At 46.4% G+C, this 22,182-nt stretch overlaps 1 protein-coding gene across 1 annotated transcript; it reads left to right on the plus strand.

Annotated features, from left to right (window-relative positions):
• The first annotated feature begins 6,684 nt into the window (after window positions 1-6,684).
• On the plus strand, window positions 6,685-16,631 carry LOC139059573 (uncharacterized). Its single transcript, XM_070538008.1, has 5 exons — window positions 6,685-6,751; window positions 13,740-13,863; window positions 13,955-14,122; window positions 16,127-16,168; window positions 16,564-16,631. Exons 1-5 carry the CDS (start codon window positions 6,714-6,716, stop codon window positions 16,567-16,569), a joined length of 378 nt encoding a protein of 125 aa, XP_070394109.1. The 5' UTR covers window positions 6,685-6,713; the 3' UTR covers window positions 16,570-16,631.
• The last annotated feature ends 5,551 nt before the right edge of the window (window positions 16,632-22,182 follow it).

Genomic DNA, 22,182 nt, shown 5'->3' on the forward strand with positions numbered 1-22,182 from the left:
CAAGCTCCGCGGTGTCCTCGACCACTATCACATCAGACCTCGAGGCCCAGCAATCTCGCCTCGAGGAGAAAATTGACAGGCTGATGGACACCATGGCAGCAATGCAGATGGACACGCCTCGTCACTCTCCACTGGCTAGGGGTGGCTCACGTTCGCGTTCCCGTTCCCGCCCAAGACACACTTCTGACGGCTTCTGCTGGTACCACACCAGGTTCGGCGCCAGCGCTGCAAAATGTCGACAGCCTTGTCGCTGGCAGGGAAACATGGAAGCGAGTCACTAATGGCGGCGCGTGACTCAACCGCTACGGGAAGCCGCCTATTCTACATCACAGACAGGATCGCAGGCCATCGCTTTCTTGTGGACACTGGTGCAGAGGTAAGCGTCATTCCTGCCTCTCTCCAGGACCGACACCGTTGTCCGAGGACTGCGCCTTTGCAAGCTGTAAATACATCCTCAATCGCAACATATGGCCAACGCTCCCTCACCATTGACTTGGGCCTGCGTCGCATATTTCGGTGGATTTTCATCCTCGCCGACGTGCGCTTCGCCATATTAGGTGCGGACTTTCTTACCCATTTCGGTTTGAACGTGAATCTCCGCTCCCGTCAACTTGTGGACTGTACGACCAACCTCTCCGTGCAAGGTATCCTCGCACCGCTGTCCGCCTCTACGCAACCAGCTCCGCATTCGCCATCATCAGAATTCGCCTCTATCCTCAGTGAATTTCCTGAACTTACCAAACCTACCAATTTGGAACTTCCAGTGCGGCACACTGTGACGCACCACATCGTCACCACGGGTCCTCCAGCGTTCTGCAAGCCACGACGTCTTGCTGGAGACCGCCTCGCCACAGCTCGCAGAGAATTTGATCACATGCTGCAGTTAGGCATAATCCGCCCATCGTCAAGCAGCTGGTCATCTGCCCTACACATGGTGCCCAAGCGCGACCCCGGAGATTGGCGCCCTTGTGGAGACTATCGTGCATTGAATGCCCGCACTGCTCCCGACCGGTACCCGCTCCCGCACATTCACGACTTTGCTACCACTCTTGCTGGAACAACCATATTTAGCAAGATTGACCTAGTCAAGGCATATCATCAAATTCCTGTGGAACCAGCGGACATACCGAAGACTGCCATCACAACACCTTTTGGCCTATTCGAGTACGTCCGCATGCCATTCGGGTTACGGAACGCAGGCCAAACTTTCCAACGCTTCATCAATGAAGTCATACGTGGTCTGCACTTCGTCATCGCCTATCTTGATGATCTGCTGGTGGCAAGTTCTTCACCAGAGCAGCACGCTGACCATCTGCGGTTGCTGTTTTCGCGACTGCAGGAACATGGCTTAACTATCAACACAGCCAAATGTGTCTTTGGTGTTGACAACGTCGAATTTCTTGGACACCTTGTCACACCTGACGGAATCAAGCCATTGGACAGGAAGGTTCAAGCTCTGCGGGATTTTCCACGTCCAACGTCGCTTCGCAAGCTCCGCGAATTTCTCGGGCTTCTGAACTTCCATCGACGGTTCCTGCCGAATATAGCGCGCATCATTCTACCTCTGACCGATATGCTGAAGGCCCCAAAGGCACCATCTGCGATCTTGGAGTGGACATCCGAAGCAGACGCCGCCTTCCAAGAAGCCAAGAATGCCCTGGCACAAGCCACCCTCCTAGTGCATCCCCTAACTGACGCGCCCATGCGGCTCATCACCGACGCCTCCTCCAGTGCCGTTGGTGCAGTTTTACAACAATTCCAGCACAATCTGTGGTGTCCACTCGGTTTCTTTTCGCAGAAGATGAAGCCGGCAGAAACTCGATACAGCACTTTCGACCGCGAACTCCTTGCTGTCTACCTTGGCATTCGCCACTTTCGCCACCTTCTCGAAGGTACCGTGTTCCACGTGCTGACGGATCATAAGCCACTGATATTCGCTTTCCGTGGAAACCACAGCACACACACGTCCCGGCAAATTCGGCACCTGCATTTTAGTTCCGAATTCACGACCGATCTACGGTACATCGAGGGACCTGTTAATGCGGCTGCCGATGCCCTGTCACGTGTCGACGCGCTTTCCACTGCTGCTGTGGATTTCGACATCATCGCAGAGGCACAACATTCTGACAACGAGCTGCGTGACCTGCGTGCAGGGTCCACATCTCTCTCGTTTGCTGAGGTGCCACTGCCGTTCTCCTCAGGTACGATCGTCTGCGACATGTCAACAGGCCGTGCCCGTCCATTTGTGCCTTCCTCGCACCGCCGTCAAGTTTTTGGCAAGCTACACGACTCGAGCCATCCTGGTGTTCGCGCCACTCAGCGCCTCATCACCTCCCGTTATGTGTGGCCCGGCATCAACGCAGATGTCCGCCGCTGGGCTCGAGAATGTCAACGCTGCCAACGTGCAAAAACGACCCGCCACACCAAGTCACCACTTCAACCCTTCCGTCCGCCTGACTCTCGCTTTGACCACATTCACATCGACATTGTTGGTCCACTGCCTTCATCGCGCGGTAAACGATACATCCTCACCTGCGTTGACCGCTACACGCGCTGGCCTGAAGCGTTTCCCGTACACGATATTACGGCGCCAACCGTGGCGTCAGCTTTCGTGGCCGGTTGGATATCTCGTTTCGGCTGCCCCAGCGTGGTAACAACCGACCGCGGACGACAGTTTGAAAGTGAGCTCTTCGGAGCGTTAACAAGCATTCTCGGTATCCGCCACATCCACACAACTGCATACCATCCGTCAGCAAATGGAATGGTGGAAAGGCTTCACCGCCAGTTGAAAGCCGCCCTCATCGCCCGCGACGCTCGAACTTCATGGGTTGACGACCTGCCGCTAGTTCTACTAGGTATTCGGTCGGCCATTAAAGAGGACCTCGGGTGTACAGCTGCCGAAATGGTCTACGGGACGACACTACGTCTACCCGGCGAATTCTTTGCACCACCTGCAGTCCCCAACCTCTCGCCTCCTGCCTACGTTGAGCAACTTCGGTCGCTCTTTGAGCGCTTGCGACCTACATCACCTCGACAGCGCTCCACTTACGACGTTTTCGTAAGCAAAGACCTAGCTGCCTCAACTCACGTGTTCGTGCGCCGCGAAGGCATCCGACCCGTCCTCACTGCACCGTACGACGGCCCGTTCGAAGTGCTACAGCGCGGAGAAAAGACGTTTACTGTTTCTGTGAACGGCCGTGAAAACGTGATTTCAATCGACCGTGTGAAGCCTGCGTACATGGCAAACTTGTGCGTTCCTCTTGCACTCCCCACTCGTTCCCCGACCGATTCTCTCCCATCCGTACCCTGCCCCGTGAGTAAACACGTGTCCTGGGCACCCGCGCGACAGCAGCGACCTTTGTATCTACGGGGGGGAGCCCTGTAGTGGATCCGCCGCCGCCGCCGCCGTGAGCGTCTGCACAACGAGCGGATGTTTATGTTCGCGGCGCCGGCCTCCCCGGCGTGGAAGTCACGTACAATAAAGTTTCAGTTTCACCGCCGCTCGGCTGCTCGCCGGTCCCTCTCGAAGTTCGTTCTCTTCTCTCTGCGCGCGTCTGTCTATAGCGGACGCATTTCGCGCCCCTATACACATATTAGTGTGATGTACAAGATACGTTACACTAACGTGGTGGGTTCTCTTGCTTATACAGCAAAGTAATCGGTGTGCGAGAAAAAAATTATTTTTGCATACCCCTTGTACACAGATTTATGTAAAATGAGCTGGAGCAGTCCACATGATGTACTTATTTTACCTGCGAGTATGGTCAACAAAAATGTGTCCCAGCCGCTTAGTGGTATTCGGGATTATGTCAGTATTGCATATGTGCCTGTTGTCTAAAATAATTTGAAAATGCTCGCAAGGATCTGATGTGCATACCTGTAGTTTATGGATACATGTAAAAGACTCAGCATCAAGTGCAAGTGAACGGTCCCACAGGCCCGGAGTCGATCATGCAAATAGATTCGCTGCACAAATTTGTGACCAGAAAAGATATTCCACATGAAATGGCATGCAAGGAAGTGCTGAAAATATTGCACAGTTAATAAAACGCCTAAGCTATTAATACGTGGTTTGATGCACTCGTTTATGCAAAACGGAGGTGAGGCGTGCAGACGGGACACAAGAGTAGAGTATTTACAAGCAAACAACACGAGCGCCGCCCACTTCTCTACTCTTATGTCCTGTCTGCACGCCTCACCTCTGTTTTGCACAATGAATCCTTACGAACTAGCTCAGCTTTCTGTCGTTCTAAGTCTCGATGCACTAGATTTCGTCCGCATTAGGCACTCGCCTCTTGATTACTTCGTGGCACAGAAATACTCGGCATCAGGCTGTTCTTCTGCTGTGGCCTTTGTAGAAGCATGATTGTTCAAAGTGCAACAATTAAACAGATTCTTTGAGTTGCTTGTGGCTTCGCCAGTACAATTCCGGTGCGCTGGTCCGCCTGTCCAGCAATTTCCTACTGAAGGGAAACCTGCAAACAAAAACACCTCTCCGAATGCAGAAAAATGCTCTACTGTGACGCTTCTCAAACGATTGTGATGTACCTAGAGTTAGTAGAACAACTCTAGAGGAAAAGCTGGGCCGGAAAAGTGGGAACCTCTAGGGCGCCGCCCTGTTGCTACTTGTCAATGTGGCCAGCGCAATTACTATTGAAAGAGCTGAGAACAAGTACAGGTCACCTTATGCTTTGTCATCTAAAAACGCATACCTGATGGCTTTATGAAGGTGGTACGTTAATATGAAGTTTACAGAAAGCGATCGCTAAGTCCGTGACTTAAGTAAATCACGATGCACGCATTCATGCAATAAAGGATGACGCGAATTTCGGTTTCGAATCTGTTTTTTGGATGCGTAGTACTTTCGTACAGTTTAGGTTTGACATGCGATCGCGCGTCGATATCGGACGCTATGGCACACTCGTGCTTTATGTGCCACCGAAGCCCCGAAGTGGTCTGGCATATACCTTCACATGTAAGTAAACGAATGTATCTCCTTGTTGAGAATATCACGCGAGTAGGCAGCTCTTGTGGTACATCACAATCGTTTGAGAAGCGTCAAAGTAGAGCATTTTTCTGCATGCGGAGCGGTGTTTTTATTTGCAGGTTTCCCTTCAGTAGGAAATTGCTGGACAGGCGGACCAGCGCACCGGAATTGTACTGGTGAAGCCACAAGCAACTCAAAGAATCTGTTTAATTATTGCACTTTGAACAATCATGCTTCTACAAAGGCCACAGCAGAAAAACAGCCTGATGCCGAGTATTTCTGTGCCATGAAGTAATCAAGAGGCGAGTGCCTAATGGGGACGAAATCGAGTGCATCGAGACTTAGAACGACAGAAAGCTGAGCTGATTTGTAAGGATTCATTATGCAAAACAGAGGTGAGGCGTGCAGACAGGACAAAGAGTAGAGAAGTGGGCGGCGCTCGTGTTGTTTGCTTGTAAATACTCTACTCTTGTGTCCTGTCTGCACGCCTCACCTCCGTTTTGCATAAACGAGTGCATCAACCCACATATTATTAGCTTAGGCGTTTTATTAACTGTGCAATATTTTCAGCACTTCCTTGCATGCAATTTCATGTGGAATATCTTTTCTGGTCACAAATTTGTGCAGCGAATCTATTTGCATGATCGACTCCGGGCCTGTGGGCAGTGGCGTAGCTAGGTCGTCTGGCACCCGGGGCCCATAGGTCTTCTGTCACCCCCCTCTCCGAGTGTAGCCGGCGGAAAGAGGGGTGCCTTCAGACGTATATGACAACCCCCCCCCCTCACTGGCCCCTTGCACCCGGGGCCCACGGCCCCCCGGCCCCCCCTGTTGCTACGCCACTGCCTGTGGGACCGTTCACTTGCACTAGATGCTGAGTCTTTTACATGTATCCATAAACTGCAGATGTGCACATCAGATCCCTGCGAGCATTTTCAAAATTCAATTATTTTCGACAACAGGCTCATATGCAATACTAACATAATCCCAAATACCACTAAGCAGCTGGGACACATTTTTGTTGACCATACTCTCAGGTAAAATAAATACATCATGTGGACAGCTCCAGCTCATTTTCGTTAAGTCGGTGTGTACAAGGGTTATGCAAAAATATTTTTTTCCTCGCGCACCGATTATTTTGCTGTATAGGCAAGGGAACCCACCACGTTAGTGTAACGTATCTTGTGCATCACACTAATATGTGCTTTCATTTACCAAGTGAGATGAGTTACTTTTATGGCTCATTCAGTCATATCACACTGCAAGCTGCATTCATCAATCTTCAATTGGATTTTTCAAATGTTTAATGAAACATGTTTCCCTTTTATGCAGATATGCAATGGCAAGCCCTTCCATGTGTTCCAAAAGTAAAATTTAAGCTCTAAATTAAAGAAGATATTTCTAGTCAGAGAGAGAGAGAAATAAACTTTATTTTGAGGCCAGGCTTCTTGAGCCCAAAGGTTGATGGCCTCCTCAGTCCAGGTAGCCATGGCTCGCTGCCGCCGCCCGAGCCCTGTTCACCAACCGCAGCTGGCTGTCAGGGTCTTGCGTCACCAGCAGAGCCTCCCACTGGTCTTCCCATTCTTCTTCCGAATCCGCCTCTTTCTGCATGTTATCGCCTGGTGGCGATGATGATGGTTGTGCTTCTCGATTATTCCTGCATCCAAGCACCATATGGCGCAAGGTGTTGGGCGTGTCCAGCGGGCCGAACTTGCAGTCTCGCCCGTAGATGCCCGGGTACATGGCGTGCAGCAGTGTTCCGTCTGGGTAGGTTCCAGCCTGTAGTCTTCTCCAGGTTACCGCTTGGTCCCTACTCATCGTCTTATGCGCGGGCGGGTAGCGACGCCTCTGCTTCCTGTAGTGCGCCAAGATATCCCAGACGAAAATGGGAGGTCAATTTCCAGCTGGAAAAGGGTTTTCCAGCTTCATTTCCAGCTGGCTTTTTCAATACCAGCTGGAATGAAAGTTTTTCAGCTGGAAATGCGGCTGGTAATCACATTATCCAGCTGGGCCAGTTTCCAGCCGGACATGGTCCAGCTGGAAAATGATCGCTAGACTGGATGGGCTGCCAGCTGAAGCTGGAAACAGCTAGGAATGTTTCCAGCTGGACGATAGTTCAGCTGCCAGCTGGAAATGCTCAATCACAGAATGTGGATGGAAAATAATTTTCAGGAGTGTGGCTGTACTACAGAGCAGAAGGGTAAATGAAGCTCTTGAAAGTCCTGTACTGAATAGAACCCTTACTTTTAAAATGACTATGGCAAAGAGCTGCACAATATTCAGCAGAAGGCATGCCGCATCAAAAGCTCCGAGGATGTTGGTTTCATTAAAGAGTAAAACAACTGCCTGGTTTTAGTTTGCAGTGAATTGTGAAAAAGTGAGTATGTTTGCATTCCCTAGTACACATTAACTAACTTGAAAGCTAGGCAATTAAGGCTTAGCACTTTTTCTGAAATCCTGAAAGTTTTCTTTTTGTTTCTAATACACAATTATTTTGTTCTGATGGGCTTGTTGTGCCTTGCACAGGAAATTCGAGAGTTGTGAGAGTGAAACATTTTAGACCAAGTTTTTGGTTCCAGGCTCATAATTTACTGTCCTGCTTTTCTGTTTGCTTATAGGCAACAGAAATGATTAAGGTACAAAATTAGATTGTAATTCATTTTCAAGACAATAGTATTTGATACAGGACTGACTTCATTCTATATGATGTGCTTCAGAAATATATGTCCCTTCAGCACATATGTGGATATATGCTTTTAGTGTGCAACACTAAAAATATAATCTCTTGAAAGAAAATAATAAAATTGGTCGTATGAACAATTTTTTATTGCAATTGACAGGCAAAAATATGTGTGGGAAATGACACCTTATAAAGGGAACTAGCGAACATCTTGAAGTATGTCTGTTCAAAGCATACAGAATGGCTGCGACACATATTTTGCAACTTATTAGGGGGATCAATAAATGGTAGGACAAAAAAGGACAACATACGGATGGAACCATGTGTTGTTGCACATGGTTCCATGTGCAACAATTGCTTAAACTGCTGACAATGCAGGAGAATGCTTGGATAGCATTACTTTTATATGAAAACAATCCTGAATTATTACACATAGTGGCGTATTGAACCACAATGTAGTACCAATGAGTGCATCTGTTCTTTGTAATCAAGCGAAAAGACCAAGGTGTAACAGTGGTATACATATAGCCACCTTAGGTAATTTGCTCATACCTGCTTGTACAAAGCCTGCATGATATTCAATATTTTCATAATAGAAGAGTAACATTGAAGTTCTTGCAACATCATACAATTACAACATACAGAAAAGGCAGTTAAGTAAGTCTCGCAAGTGCTGTGGGCATCTATGCTAAAGCAAAGCATCTGACTTGCTAAGTGGCTGTCAGAAGCAGACTGATGGATACCCTCTAAGCAGCTGGTCTTATGCAGCACGACTTGGATGCAAAATGTCCTGCTACGTGTAGTAAGAGATATATTACTATCTCAAGTACAATACACTAGCACAATAAGGAAGTGCTTCACATGCATGCGGCAAACAGAGGAAGGAAAACTTTTCATCTCTAAAACACCTGCTTACAAGTGGTTTCGTTGATGAATCATGGAGACTGCAATTAAAAGATGCCAAGCACCGTCAGGAGTACAAAACAAAACACAAAGAAAGCAAGAGTACTTGCAAGCACTAGGCAGTACTGAAGATGACTAATTTTTATTTGATTCATGACAGCTTCCTAGCTAAGGTTTTCATAAACCTTTCTAGTTTCACTTGACAGCAGCTGCTGGGTGTTGCACCTTGAACCTACTTGGTCGGTACTGAAGTTAGTTCAACATCATATGGCATCTCAAAGAGCTAGTGATCGCGAAAAATAAACTCATGAGGTTATGTACTCTGCAGGCAGTACATGCTACTATAGCCTAACTAGCAGATCATCAAATTGGATTTCTTCATTTGTTACCCTGTCCTGACCAATATTCTGCATATGGCAACATCTTTCTAAGGATGAAGAGAGTCTTATACCTACTGGAGCACTGATGGACCTGTGTTCGAAGTCTACCACTGTACACTTTATTTTTGACGTTATCTGGCTGGAAAAGAATAAACCAGGGGCCAATCCTAATGCTTCACATTAAAAACTTTGGTGCCAGAATTTTTTTATTGTGAGCTATTGGGTCATCAAAACCATTCAGAAGAGTTAACTAAATCGCAAAAGTACTCGTGGTTATTAAAACAAAAATATATGCATGGTCGTATGTGTGCACCAATCTTGAGCAGACATTCATCACCTCGTTTTTTTGCGTTCTTAATGTGCTCACTTGGCAGGACAGAGTCAACAGTGTATACTTCAGAAATAATAAAGAAGTGTTCTCCCGATGGTTCTCTGGAGCAGAATATTCTTTTTACCCTGGCATAAGTGCCATCTGGAAAAACAATAGCAGTGCTATTTGTTCTGACATGTTTGCTGTATCGCTCTGATGCAATTACAGTGCACCCAACCTTCATCCTACGAAATTCAACTATTTGCTTTCCCTGTAGTTCTGTATGGGCAGAAAAATCATCATGAACTGTCTCAGGTTTGCCTAGAGAAGTAATGTTTTCCAAGCATTCTTTTGCAGCACTTTCTTTGATCAGCGAAAGTGCATAGTTGCTTGCACGTGCTTTCAGGGCTAGCAGACTGCTGCGCAAGAGAAGCCTGCTAGCAATCTGCAAGGCCACTCCATTGGCAGATGTTATTAGCTTCAAGAGCCTGCCCATATTTGTTTCAAATGAGAAACAAGAATGTGCTCACAGAGGTCCAAACAAAACAACCGACTTTGGCAAATGTAAAAGCTGGTGCACATTGTACGTCATGTTGCTCCGGCCGTACAAAAATTCAACACCAACGACAAACTCTGTAAGTAGTTGTGTGCTGAGGTCTACATCTGCACGTGAAATAGAATCCTTTAGCAGGATGAATACACCTGATGCAAGAAGGTTCCAGTGAGTCATATACTTGTCCTCAAGCACACCAGTGAGACAAGGTACACTGTAATAAAGCAACCAGTACTGCCATTCTGAGGCCTTCCAATATTTTCTAACTTGCAGCGGTCGTGGCTGACGGCTAACACATACAGGCATTCTTATTTCACCAAGCCGTTCATTTATAACCCTCACAGTAGAGGGCATGCCACAGTAATAATCTGCTCCTGTATCAGAGGGCCACAATTCTGTCAACTGTCTTGCGACACCAAGTAGAACACAATGCATGTAATCTGGGCACCATGACCAAGCAGGGCTAAAACCGGGTAAGTTAATAAGTGGAGATGGGCCCTTGACTCCATGTACAGTAGTGCCAGTACGACAAGCCGCCTTCATGTCCACCAAAGTTTCTTCGTCAGTGCGATCAGGGTAGAGCTGATCCAAGCAGTATTTGATAGTACCTGTTAAAAAAAGCAAAAGTATACACACAGCAAGTTTAATTTACGGTAACTGAATCACACTTCCCTCTACACTGATCCATACTAGAGATAAAATGTGCCGAATACTCAGCCACATAGACTGGCACATTTTTTGCAGTGGTAGCATGTATTTTAACTGGTCCAGCTTTCTGACCACAGCAAAAGAGCCAAGAGTGGCATAGGACTTGCCTTGTACATTGGTTCCTGGATGGTAGCACCAGCTACAACCAAAGTAACCGTTGAACTGGACCATTTGTTGCATTGCAGCTCTGGCAGGTGCATCTGCACAGCAACATATGCAGAAAACCTGCAAAATAATGGAATATCATGTGAATATATACTCAAGAGTTGTGTCGTAAATGTGTTAAAATTTTCTGTTCGGGATCATTTACCTTAGAGCGTACTTGTGTGCCAGCAAGTGTCCACGTGATACCAGTTGCATTTAGCTGCTCCAGTTGATGCACAAATGCCTGCAGCAGCATTGGCATATTTGGATGCTGATGCCCATACCACAGGAGTGGTGCCATTACATATTGCTCAAACGCAGCCGGGGTGGTAATTCATTTAAAATTATTTGCACAGGCCATATGCTGTACTTTGACGACTTGAACACAGGACTGCCATCACTGTTCACAGTCAATGTTAAATCATGAGTAGCCATCCCAACCTTTTCACGTGCAGTGCGGTATTGATGGCCATCCAAGATGTCAGTCATTAAGCCATTACTGCTCTGTGGCCGGCTGAGGTTTGCTGCTAGCGCAGTGTTGGCTGTCTTGCTAGAAAGAATTGCCATCAGCTGCTTCTCAATTGGCAAAGTTACAAAAAAGCTGCCTGTGCGCACAAGATCACGGCCTACATATTTTGTGTTGCAGACTGTACATTTGACTTCTAGTTTTTGACGCTGCTCCAGGCATCCCGTTGTTTTAGCAAGCAGATGCTTGCAATCTGCGCAGTAAAAATTGAAAATCACATCCTTCATGTCAATTCCACAAAAATTCTTGAAGAGGTATTTGCTTTCCGGAAAACATTTCTTCTCAAAGAGGTTGTTGAAAAGCTTCTGAATGTCTTCAATTGCAGCCCAGGATAGGCCAAATTTAATTGCCAAGTCCAACAGCAGCATATAGGCATCTCCTCGGGTGACTGTTCCACCTTCAATGAATGGTTCACAGAGTTCATCAGCATCTATATCTTTCGGATCACCGCTCGGACACGCACTATTTTCGCCCGGCAAACAGTCTTCGTTCGCGGACACCGGTTGGGAGAAAGATGCATCGGAAGTTGGGTGTTCACCATCACTAAAGTCACTGCAGTCTTCATCACTGTCCTTCTCTCGGGTTAAGTCTGTGTATGTAGACTCATCACAGATTTGGTCCTCGAGAGAGTTTGCTGGCGATGTTGGCGATCTCGTTGATGTCATAGGCGACTTGTGACCTTTTGGTGTTCGCGGAGCGGCGCCGAGTGGATGGTGAAGGAGCCACTTTGTTGACTTCGGCATGCTGCTGCTTGATCCAGGGTCGAGATAGACTTTACGCCTTTTTCGCGGTGCCATTTGGTATCCAAGACAAGTACAGCTATGTAATCGCGAACGAGATAAAGCTCTTGATCCACGGACAAACAGAGCGTCGAGAGCGCGGACCACATGCGCATGGACTAAAATCTACCATAACCTTTTGTGCTGCAGCACTATACCCCGCACCGCAAATGCTCCGCAACCGTGCAATTTACAAACTCTTTTGGTAAAGAGTCATATATTGCTTATAAATGAATAATATACAACAATACATGTTAAGAAGTATGAACAAATACCCTTTATTAAAAATGTACTACCATTTAATGTACGCACATGCGCGATCTACATGTTGGCGTTCCAAACCCTCCGCAGAACTCCAGAGCGTGAGAAGGCCAATTAGTGTTCCTCCGCAGTCCGCGCATCTGAGCGAGTGTCGCACGGCTTCGTGGTGCCGCGTTTGTGTTGCGGATCGTTTCGCACGCGTGCATCGTATCAGTAAGCGCGATGTTTGCTCTTGTGCGATTTGTTGAAGACAAGACAGACAAACGATATGTTATACCGGTAACCGATGTCAATAACTTCCATCCCGAAAATGAATTGGATTTTGACAATACGATGCCTTACGACGCATACTGGCGGGACGAAGACAACGAGGAGAACAGTGGCGTATACGTCGTACAGATTCTCAAGCTCGCAGCTAAATACTTCGTTAGAGTGCCCTGCTGATTAAAAAAAAAGTGCAGTTCACAGAATTGTGATATCGTTTTTCATTGCCGAGTTAGAGTTAATTGTAAACTTCATAGTTTTGTTTTCTCAAACTTTTCAATTTTCGACAATTTTAAATAGTTGACAACCGCAGTAAAAAATTAGAAACCAGCATTCACTAGATATTAAGTTTTGCTTTTAAGTGCAACAAACCTCGTCAAATTTGATGCAATGGTTGTCGAGAAAAACGAATTCTCCTTTTACATGTATTTAGATAGGAGCACCGGAGCTAAAAGTTAGCTGCACCGACTTTTCTGGAAATTACTGCCTGTCGGTTGAGTGTATTAGAATAAGGATACTGGCTGCGCATAAACTTGTAACAATTTGAGCACGCACTTATAATACTTGTATATTGTTTTAAAGATACGTATTTAAGGGCTCGGCAAATTAATATGCTGCTCGAAACATTGCATTTCAGTGTGAAGTGTAGGGGAGTGGACATGTCCACTCCCCTACACTTTACACTTTGAAATGCAATGTTTCGAATTCAGCTGGCATCTGGCAGGCAGTGCAAGGAGACGTTTTGCGGCGCTTTGACCTCATTAATTGGCATTATTTCAGCATTAACCATATGGCTTCGAAGAAGCCGTCAGAAAATACAAATTGGTGACAGCGGTGGGTGGGCGAGCGAGCGCCGCTAAAGCCTGGGAAAAAAAGCGAGCATGCCAAAGGCACATCGCGGAACGGCAAGCCTGTGCCACTGACTTTGCAGTGGCACGGACCAACTGCCTAGCATGTTAAATTATGGTGCGCTTATACTTGCTACTTACTACCGCTTTAATATGATCCTTCTTTGCACGATACCGGCACAGTCTGACGGCGGTGAAATGGCTGTTGCCCACTCAATATGCCTTCGCTTGATCGGGACTCGGATAATTACACTTTTGACAATAAAACCACGTGTCAGCAGAAATGTATCTATGCTAAATATATTAAGGGTTACTATAGCGTTTCTTGATATATAGTTTTCCCAATATGATTCAGTCAATGAAACATGTCTGTTGTTTTATACTCTTTGCGGCCAAAAGGGAAGAGATGGCAAGAGAAACAAAAAACAAGAGAGTGCCCATTCCACCGATCAGGCTGTCAGATGTGGAGGACTTGCCCCTCTCTGAAGGGGATGTGAATGCTAAAAAGAAGAACATAAGACAGGTACATGCATATTTTGCTTTGTCTATACACAGCTCCAGACTACTAAGTTTTTAACAGTGTCACTAATTTCCAGTATTGTCATCCATTATAGCAGGACAAGGCCAAGCAGGCAAATCAGGCTGCATCAAGAAAGCAGCAGTACGAGGCTGTTCTCCGACAGCACATGGCACATGCCCTAAAGAATGTTGACGTTGCTAAGGAGGCTGCTGCACCATTGCCCACACCTCGCACCTCCACCAAACAGTCACGAGGGTCACAAGTATGTAGTAGAGAAGCAAGTATCTTGCAGTGTCTGAAAGACCAACACAGCTGTGCAATGTTCACTTCTGACGTGCCTTTCTTGTGCTGCGAGGTATTACTGCATTGATGGCATGCTAACTTGCAAACACCTCGTCACGATATGCTGGAAGAAGTAGTCATGGATGCAGCCTTTTTTTAAACTGATAGCAATGAGCCAGGGAATTGATTCACACCTTATTTTGCTTATGTTGTGTTTGCACTGCATTGTTAAAACCCCATATTGACTGAGATGCACAAATTTACGCTTTTGCGTACATGCTGTAAATGTAGGTTAAGGCATCAGCAGAAAGTGACTTCGTTAAGTGTTGACTTATGCAAAAAGGTATAAAATACAGGTGGGTGACTTTAGGTACACTTTAAGGAGCAATTACTAATGCATAAAAGCTAGCATATAAACCAGTACAGTAGTCAGTATGTGGCACAATGTTGCATACCCTTTTGGCAACCTATTTTTCTCTGCTGTAGCAAAATTTGGGAAATAAATGGAATGACTAGTATCTGGAGGCTCTTGCCCACTTAATTATTTAAGTGCCCACAGTCTTGTGTCTTCACATTTGTAATGGGTACCTGGTATGTGACCATAATTGTAAGGTACCATTGAGTTGCTGTCAACTTGCGATATCATGAATTTGTAAATGTCAAAAGGGTAAATCGTTGGGCAACTTGGTAGCAGCACGTAATAATATTTTATGCAGCATGAAAATGGTTTTACGGAAACAAAGAAGTACAGATGAGAAAAAAGACACTTTTTCTGCTTTTTTATTCTAGAAAATGATTTGCACATTGCACAAACCTTCACCATTAAGAACTTTTTTTATTGGCTTCTTTAAGCTTACCACTACTTCCCTGTGGCCTGAAGAATGTCATCTAACGATCTCATGTATGGGCAACCTTGTTCTCTCTTACCTTCCGCTTTGGCTAGCATTAATTTGTGCCCCTTGAGACAAACCCACATGGCATGACCAAATAATAAGACTTGTTTCAGTACTCTTGCTTTGATAGAAGATTTGAAATTTATCTCCCGTATCACCGATAAATCATTTGGCAATCCATGGGATTCTTAAAGCTATATGTCAGTACCAGAGATCAAAAGAATTTATGATAAGCAGTAGTCTGATGCTGTACACTGCACCACACCATCTTTGAGTTATGGAGTGCCACGACAGTCACACTTTCTTTTTTTTTATATAGCACATGCTGTTTGAGTTGTTCTTCTAAAATAGGATATTTCAGCACTAAAGTGTGCACACTTCAGTGCAATTTTGTTGAACAGTACACCAACAAATAGCAAAAACGTCTTGGCATACTGAACGTGATGTGTGAAACTTGATGTTCATTTTAGGATCAGCTTGAGAGTGAAGACACAAAACCATGGCCGACAGAAAAAAAAACAATGGTGCTGCTAATGCTTTTTGTGGATGATAAAGGCATCACAATAAACTACGTGGAAGGTCCCCCTGCTACCCAGCTTAGCACCCACGTCTCTGCCAAATATCTTTCTTATTAGTCACTTTGATCAAACATTATGGGTGTAAAGTTACTGCAGTTTGAGAAAATTTGGCGCTAGCCGAGATACAATATAGGGAGCCCCAGCAATGGTGCCACAATCTTGGTGCATACCCCAATTTTGTTGTGGGAGTGTTCAATGGAAAAAGTGTATGCACCTCATAATTGTTTTTTTTTTCACAGGTCAAAAGGAAGGTGTATGATGAAACCAGCGATTCAACAGACGATGAATCGCTGGTTTCTTCAAAAGAGCTAATAACTGCACGAAAAGATGCAAAATACTGGAAAATGCAGTGCCGCATTGAGCGGGAGCACAATGCATCATTGAAAAAACACATAGAGTTTTTGGAAAATAACATTAGAACACAGCTGAACAACTGTAAGCATTACTTCATATTTATTGTAGTTGAGTGTATTATATGCTGTCTAACAATGACCACTTTTCATGTTTTCCTAGTTGCCCAAATACTTGACATGCAGAGAAGCGAGAGATGTGAAGGTAAGCAATCATAAATGCAGCACTGTCAGCTGTAAGGTACCTAATATCCTGTATTATCAAGTGATCATCAAAGTGTCACTACTGAAGCTATATTCCTGCAACATTTAATAAAACAACTTATTTGCACTCTTGTGGCAAGTTTGCAGGTGTATTTAACAAGCATTCTGTATAGTATATATTGTGTTTGTGTAGCCAACTATTTTTGTTAAGTATTCTGATAAGAGAGAAGAGAAAGCTTTGCATGGGGAATTATAGCATGGACATTTGTATGGGATAACAGCAGTTAAGCTAAAGACTATGAATACATAGTTTCTTTTCCAAACAGGTACATCAGCGCAAGTCAAAGTAACTGAAGTGTATAGTTGCACGCACAACTCAAAGTTTTCATTACACAGGTGTGAGCCAGCACAGACTGCAACAGCAGTTGTATTGCTGCTGGTCCAACAGCTAGTCTCAAATGGCCACTGGCCATAAGAGTACTAAGTGTACCAGCAATATCACTCATTGCACATTTATGGTGACCAAATACATATGTATCTCAAACTTTTTATTGTACAGGTGAGAGACGACAAAATCTGGAAACACCACTAGTGGCACCTGCTACAGAGCAACCTCAACGAGTGGCTGCTTTTATCGAAGACGGTGAATGTACTTGCAACATTGTTAATTGAACGAAATTTTGATGTGAACCTATTTTAATTATACTTATTGTTGTCTGTCTCACATTTGCTGCTTTAGCACCAGATTTGCCTGTGCCAGACGCCTTAGACGATACGAAAGGATGCCAGGATGGCAACTTTGTGGCCACATCTGATGGACGTGTGAGTATGGTTGTTGCTCACCTATAACACAAATTTATCGTTGGCACCCAAATTCAAATAAAACTTGTTCTTCAAGCTCTTCACGTGCATGTGTTATAAGCAGCAGTTGCCTCTAGTGCTGTAATACTAGTTGACGCTGTATATAGCAATAAACACCTTTTTTTCGCTTTCTTCCAGTTCCACTTGTCTGGTGGAATTTTCGTCACGCCTGAGCAAGCGGAAAAACTGTTCAGAAATAAAAAGCCTAGCATCCTTGTGAGAGACACAGCCCAGGTGATCTGGGGCAATGAACTATTGGCAAAAAGAAGTGTCAGCGGCAGACTCGCACCAACAAAAAGTGGCAGCAGCGAGCAGCCATCCAAGCAGCTGACGCCTGCAAAGGTGGAGGTTGTTTATGGTAGGTACTTATTGCTTAAGGTTTGTTAACGAGTATGCATTTTTCCAGCTGATCACTGTGATCATTTTTTGAGATACATTATTTTGATTATAGATTGTCTGCGGCACTGGGGACAGGTACACAACCAGGACATCGGCGCTGCGGAGCGTGCTTTGCCAAGGACCCTCAGTGAAAAAATTCAAGATGTAAAAAGAAAACTTCGCCTTCCACACTGAGAAAGTGCTGTCAAGTACTAGAGTACCACTGTAAATATTTTTAAATATACGTACATTGTGTTTTTTACTGCTGGAGTTTTGTCCTCTATGCATATGGCTGAGTGGTTGCTCAAAACAACCAGCTATATGCCCTTCTCCTTGGAAGAAAAGCACTGTATGGAAGTGTGAAACGTAATCGATCCTGTTAAACTTTCTTTCCAGAGCAGAACTCGGCTTGGTTTAATTCTGTCTACCTGAAGGACATTTCCAGCTCGGTAGCTGAGACTCCAAGTGGGAATTGCTTCATTTTCAGCTGGAAACGGCTTCGATTCCAGTTATTACAGGAACCCTTTCAAGCTAGATTGAGAGCATTCTCTAGCTGGAGCAGGGACACTTTCCAGCTGGAATAGGAGCACTTTCCAGCTGGAAAGAGGAGCAATTTCCAGCTGGGAGAGGTGCAATTTCCAGCTGGAAGAGGACCAAGTTCCAGCTGGATCAGAAGTTCCAATCCCGGCTGGAAAAAGTCATTTCCAACTGGAACATTTTCCAGCTGGGAAGGATTTCCGGTTCAATAATACAGCTGGAACTGGAAATTTTTTCCATCTGGGATCCGAGTACTTCTTGGATATGCGGTCTTCATCCTCGTCACAGTCATTGGTACGCGTTCTCTGCGCGTCGGAGATGGCTCGGCGTGCATGATCTCGAGCCGCGGCGTGCGCCGCCTGGTTCCCCTTGAGAGACTCGTGCCCCAGTGTCCAGAGGATTTGTGCTGCTTCTATCTTGGTGGTGTTCAAGACCTGAAGCGCTGCCTTTCCAATCCTTCCGTTCATATACCTTCGGCATGCTTCTTGCGAGTCCGTCACCACGGTAACTATGGCCTTCTTGCACGTTGCGATGGCCAGGGCTATGCCCACCTCTTCCGCTGTGCTCGCGTCCTTGGCACGTATGGATGTGGCTGTAAGTTGTTCGCCCTTCTCGTCGACCACGCTGATTGCGAATCGGTCGTTGGTACTGTACGCAGCTGCATCCGTATATCTAACATTTTCTTCTTTGCTGTTGGTGCGTTCGAGTATGCGCTTGAGCGCCTGTATTCTCGCCTGTCTCCTTTCCTTGTCGTACTCGGGATGCATGTTTCTGGGAATGGTACTTATGTGTAGCTTGTCTCTGATCTCGTGTGGGATACGCTGAGGTAGGTGCCTTTCATCCTCGACTTGGTAGCCCAGATCTTGTAGCAGGGCTCTTCCCGTCTTTGTCAGCTTTAGTCTCTCCAGTTGGTTGACGTTGTGCGCCTCCACGAGCTCTTCCCACGTGTTGTGGACTCCCATTTTGAGTAATTTCGCTGTGGACGTGGAGGGGGACAGACCCAAGGCAATTTTGTATGATTTTCTGATGAGGGCGTTTACTTTGTCTCGTTGACTGTTCTTCATGTCAACGTATGGGGTCCCGTACGTGACGATGCTCGTTAGCAGCGCTTGTATCATTTTCGTGCAGTCTTCTTCCTTGAGTCCGTGGCTTTTGCTCGTCACTCTTTTGATAAGGTGGGTTATTTGTTGCACTGTTCTCTGAATTTTTTCCAACTCTGCTCCCCCGGCCCCGTCCTTTTGAATCAGGAGTCCGAGGATGCGGAGCGTCGTAACCTGCGGAATCATGATGCCTCCCACCTTTACTACCGGGTCTGGTATCTGCTGCGGTTGTCGGCCTCTTGTGCGCTTTCTTAGCACCAAGAGCTCCGATTTTTCAGGTGCGCACGTCAGTCCACATGCTTCCAGGTACTTTTCCGTAGTGTCAACCGCTCCTTGCAGAGCGTCTTGCTGTTGACCTGTCGACCCTCCCGTAGTCCAGATGGTGAGGTCGTCAGCATATATTGCGTGACCAATCCCTTCTATCTGCTTCAGTTGCTTGGGTAGTGAGCTCATCGCCAGATTGAATAGCATCGGCGAAATGACGGAGCCTTGTGGCGTTCCCTTTCGCGGTATGTCGAATTTCTCAGAGCGTAAGTTGCCTATCCCCACTGTGGCTGTACGTTCTTTCAGAAAAGCTTTGATGTAATTATATACTTTTTCACCGCAGTTATATACGTTGAGGTGCTGCAGTATGGCTTCGTGTGACACGTTGTCGAAAGCCCCTTTCACGTCAAGTGCGAGGATGGCTCTTTTCCTGTGCGTGTCCAGCTTGTCGATGACTTTTTCCTTGATTTGCAGCAACACGTCTTGCGCGGACAGGTGAGCTCGAAATCCGAACATAGTGCTTGGGACGTGTTCGTTGTCTTCGAGATAGTCGATCATGCGGTTGTGCACCATGTGCTCGTAGAGTTTTCCAGCACACGAGGTTAGGGATATAGGTCGAAGGTTCTGCACGCTGATGGGCTTGTTGGGTTTAGGTATCATGGTTACCTCGGCATGTTTCCATTCCGGTGGTACTTTACCTTGTTGCCAGCACTCGTTGATGTATTTTAAGAGCGCGTCTACAGAGGGGCCGTCAAGGTTCCGGAGTGTCTTGTTGTTTATTCTGTCGTACCCCGGCGCCGTGTTGCGGGTGAGCTTGCTCAAGGGCCTCTCGATTTCTGCTTCTGTGAAGGGCCGATCCAGTTCTATATTTGGGTTGCCTCGATACTCGTCGAAGTGCGAATCTACAGTTATGTTTCGCTCAGTACCGAGGAACTTCTCCTTCACTTCTCTGATAATGTCTTCCTCTTTCCCCGGGTGGTTGTGTATGAGTCGCTGCATTTTATGTTTTGCGGCGTTCTTGTTCTCCTTCTTTGATAGGAGAGTCTTGAGCACCGCCCAAGTGCGCTTGCTGCTTAAGGTACCTTGAAGCTTGTTGCATGTTTCGCGCCAGTTCTTTCTTTCAAGTTGTTCAGAGTACTCTTGCGTTTCCTTGATCAGCTTAGAGATTCGAATTTTGAGTTTCCGGTTGCACTTGTTACGCTGCCAGCGTTTGGCGAGACCCCTCCGCGCCTCCCACAGGTGGAGTAAGTGCGTGTCAACCACGGGGGTGATTTGCGACAGCTGGATTGTCCTCGTATGCTTCTCGGCTCTTTCCACGACTCCTCTGATCCATATTGTTATGTCGTCTATCGTCGCATTAATGACACTCTCATCTTTGCGAAAGGCCTGCCAGTCCGTGATCTTGGCTTTTCCTATCTTCATCGTTGCTTTGTGGTGCGAAATGATCGTTTGCACTATAAAATGGTCGCTACCAAGATTCTCGTCCATGCAGCTCCACTCATACTGTTTGAGTCCGTGTACGAATGTGAGGTCGGGGCTGGTGTTTCTAGATATACTGTTGCCGATGCGCGTGGGTGTCTGCGGGTCGTTGAGTAGCGTGAGGAGGTGTTGTTGGGCTACGTTGTGCACGTCTTCTCCTTTTTTCTTTGAGGCCGCATAACCCCAGGCCACATGGGGAGCATTAAAATCTCCAACGACTATCAGCCCGTTACCCTTGCTCAGCTTCTTCACCTCTCTCATAAGCTTGTCTGGATCCTTTAGGTGGTCCTTTGGTGGGCTGTGCACGTTTAACACAAAGAGGCTTTGCTGCTGTTTTTTCTCGGGTACGATTTCGACGAGGGTGTGTTCGATGCGGTGTTGGATGTCGTGTCGTTGAGCGTTGATGGCTTTCTTGGTCAGGATTGCTGTCCTCGTTTTACCGTCAGTGACGTGAGTGAGGTAACCACTGACCTTGAAGTCTTCTGCTTCGGTTTCTTGTAAGGCTATAATGTCTGGGTCAAACTGCCTGCAGAATTGTACAAGGTTGCTTCTCTTACTTCGAATAGAATGACAGTTCCATTGCCAAATTTTGAGCCGTGGGTGTTGCTTGTAGTCATCTAATTCCTCTTTAGATTGCCTCGCCATCTTGTTCGCTTAGGGTCTGCATTATCTTGGCTTCTCGCGCAGGGTACTTAGGTTTATTGCGAGCATTATCTCTTTCTTCTAGCATGTGAATGCGTTGACTGAAACTTTCTCCGGATTGTGTCATTTTGGTCTGTAGGGCCTGAATCTGGTTCTCTATTTCGTTCTTGAGAGATTGGAAGCCAGTCTGTATCATCTGTGTTACCGTGTTTTGCATAACCTGCGTTACTGTGGACAGTGTGGTTTCCATCATGATGGTCACGTTGGCGTTGATGTGGCCTTCAAGTGTCTTGAGGTCGTTCTGGGTTATCACCGCTTGGTTCGACAGTGTTGATGGCTCTGGTCTGTTGACTTGTTGTTGATGACTCTGTTGGTGATGGTGGTGGGGGTGGGGATGAAGGCCGCGGTAGGGGTGTTTGCGATTGCTGGGTCTGTTCTCTCCGTAGTTGTTCTATTTCTCGCATCAGGTATTCGAGCTGTTTTTCTGTGCTGGCTTCCTTCTCTTGTGTCTTCTTCTTTTGCTGTTCTGGCTCTCGCTTCAATTCATCGTTCTGTCTTCGGAGAATCATTATCGTGTCTTCGTACCTCGAGTGTCTTGTGGTTTGAACGCCATTATTTTCTTTCGACGTATGAATGTGCCCTCTGACGACGTTGGCCCAGCTTACCTTGCGCTGGGTGTTGTCGTGTTCCACGCCCGTTGCCGTTGTCCGGGGGACGCTCTGTGTCTTTCCCTTGATCGCGATCCCGACTTGGA

Source organism: Dermacentor albipictus, chromosome 4, assembly GCF_038994185.2.
Source record: "Dermacentor albipictus isolate Rhodes 1998 colony chromosome 4, USDA_Dalb.pri_finalv2, whole genome shotgun sequence".
NCBI lineage: Eukaryota > Metazoa > Arthropoda > Arachnida > Ixodida > Ixodidae > Dermacentor > Dermacentor albipictus.

What these genes read in the sequence shown, in the direction of transcription:
- LOC139059573 (XM_070538008.1), top strand. Translation starts at nt 6,714, where the DNA reads ATGCCCGGGTACATGGCGTGCAGCAGTGTTCCGTCTGG. An exon ending in AAAAGAAGAACATAAGACAG is followed by an intron (nt 13,864 to 13,954) that starts GTACATGCATAT and finishes CATCCATTATAG; the next exon opens with CAGGACAAGGCCAAGCAGGC. An exon ending in AACAGTCACGAGGGTCACAA is followed by an intron (nt 14,123 to 16,126) that starts GTATGTAGTAGA and finishes ATGTTTTCCTAG; the next exon opens with TTGCCCAAATACTTGACATG.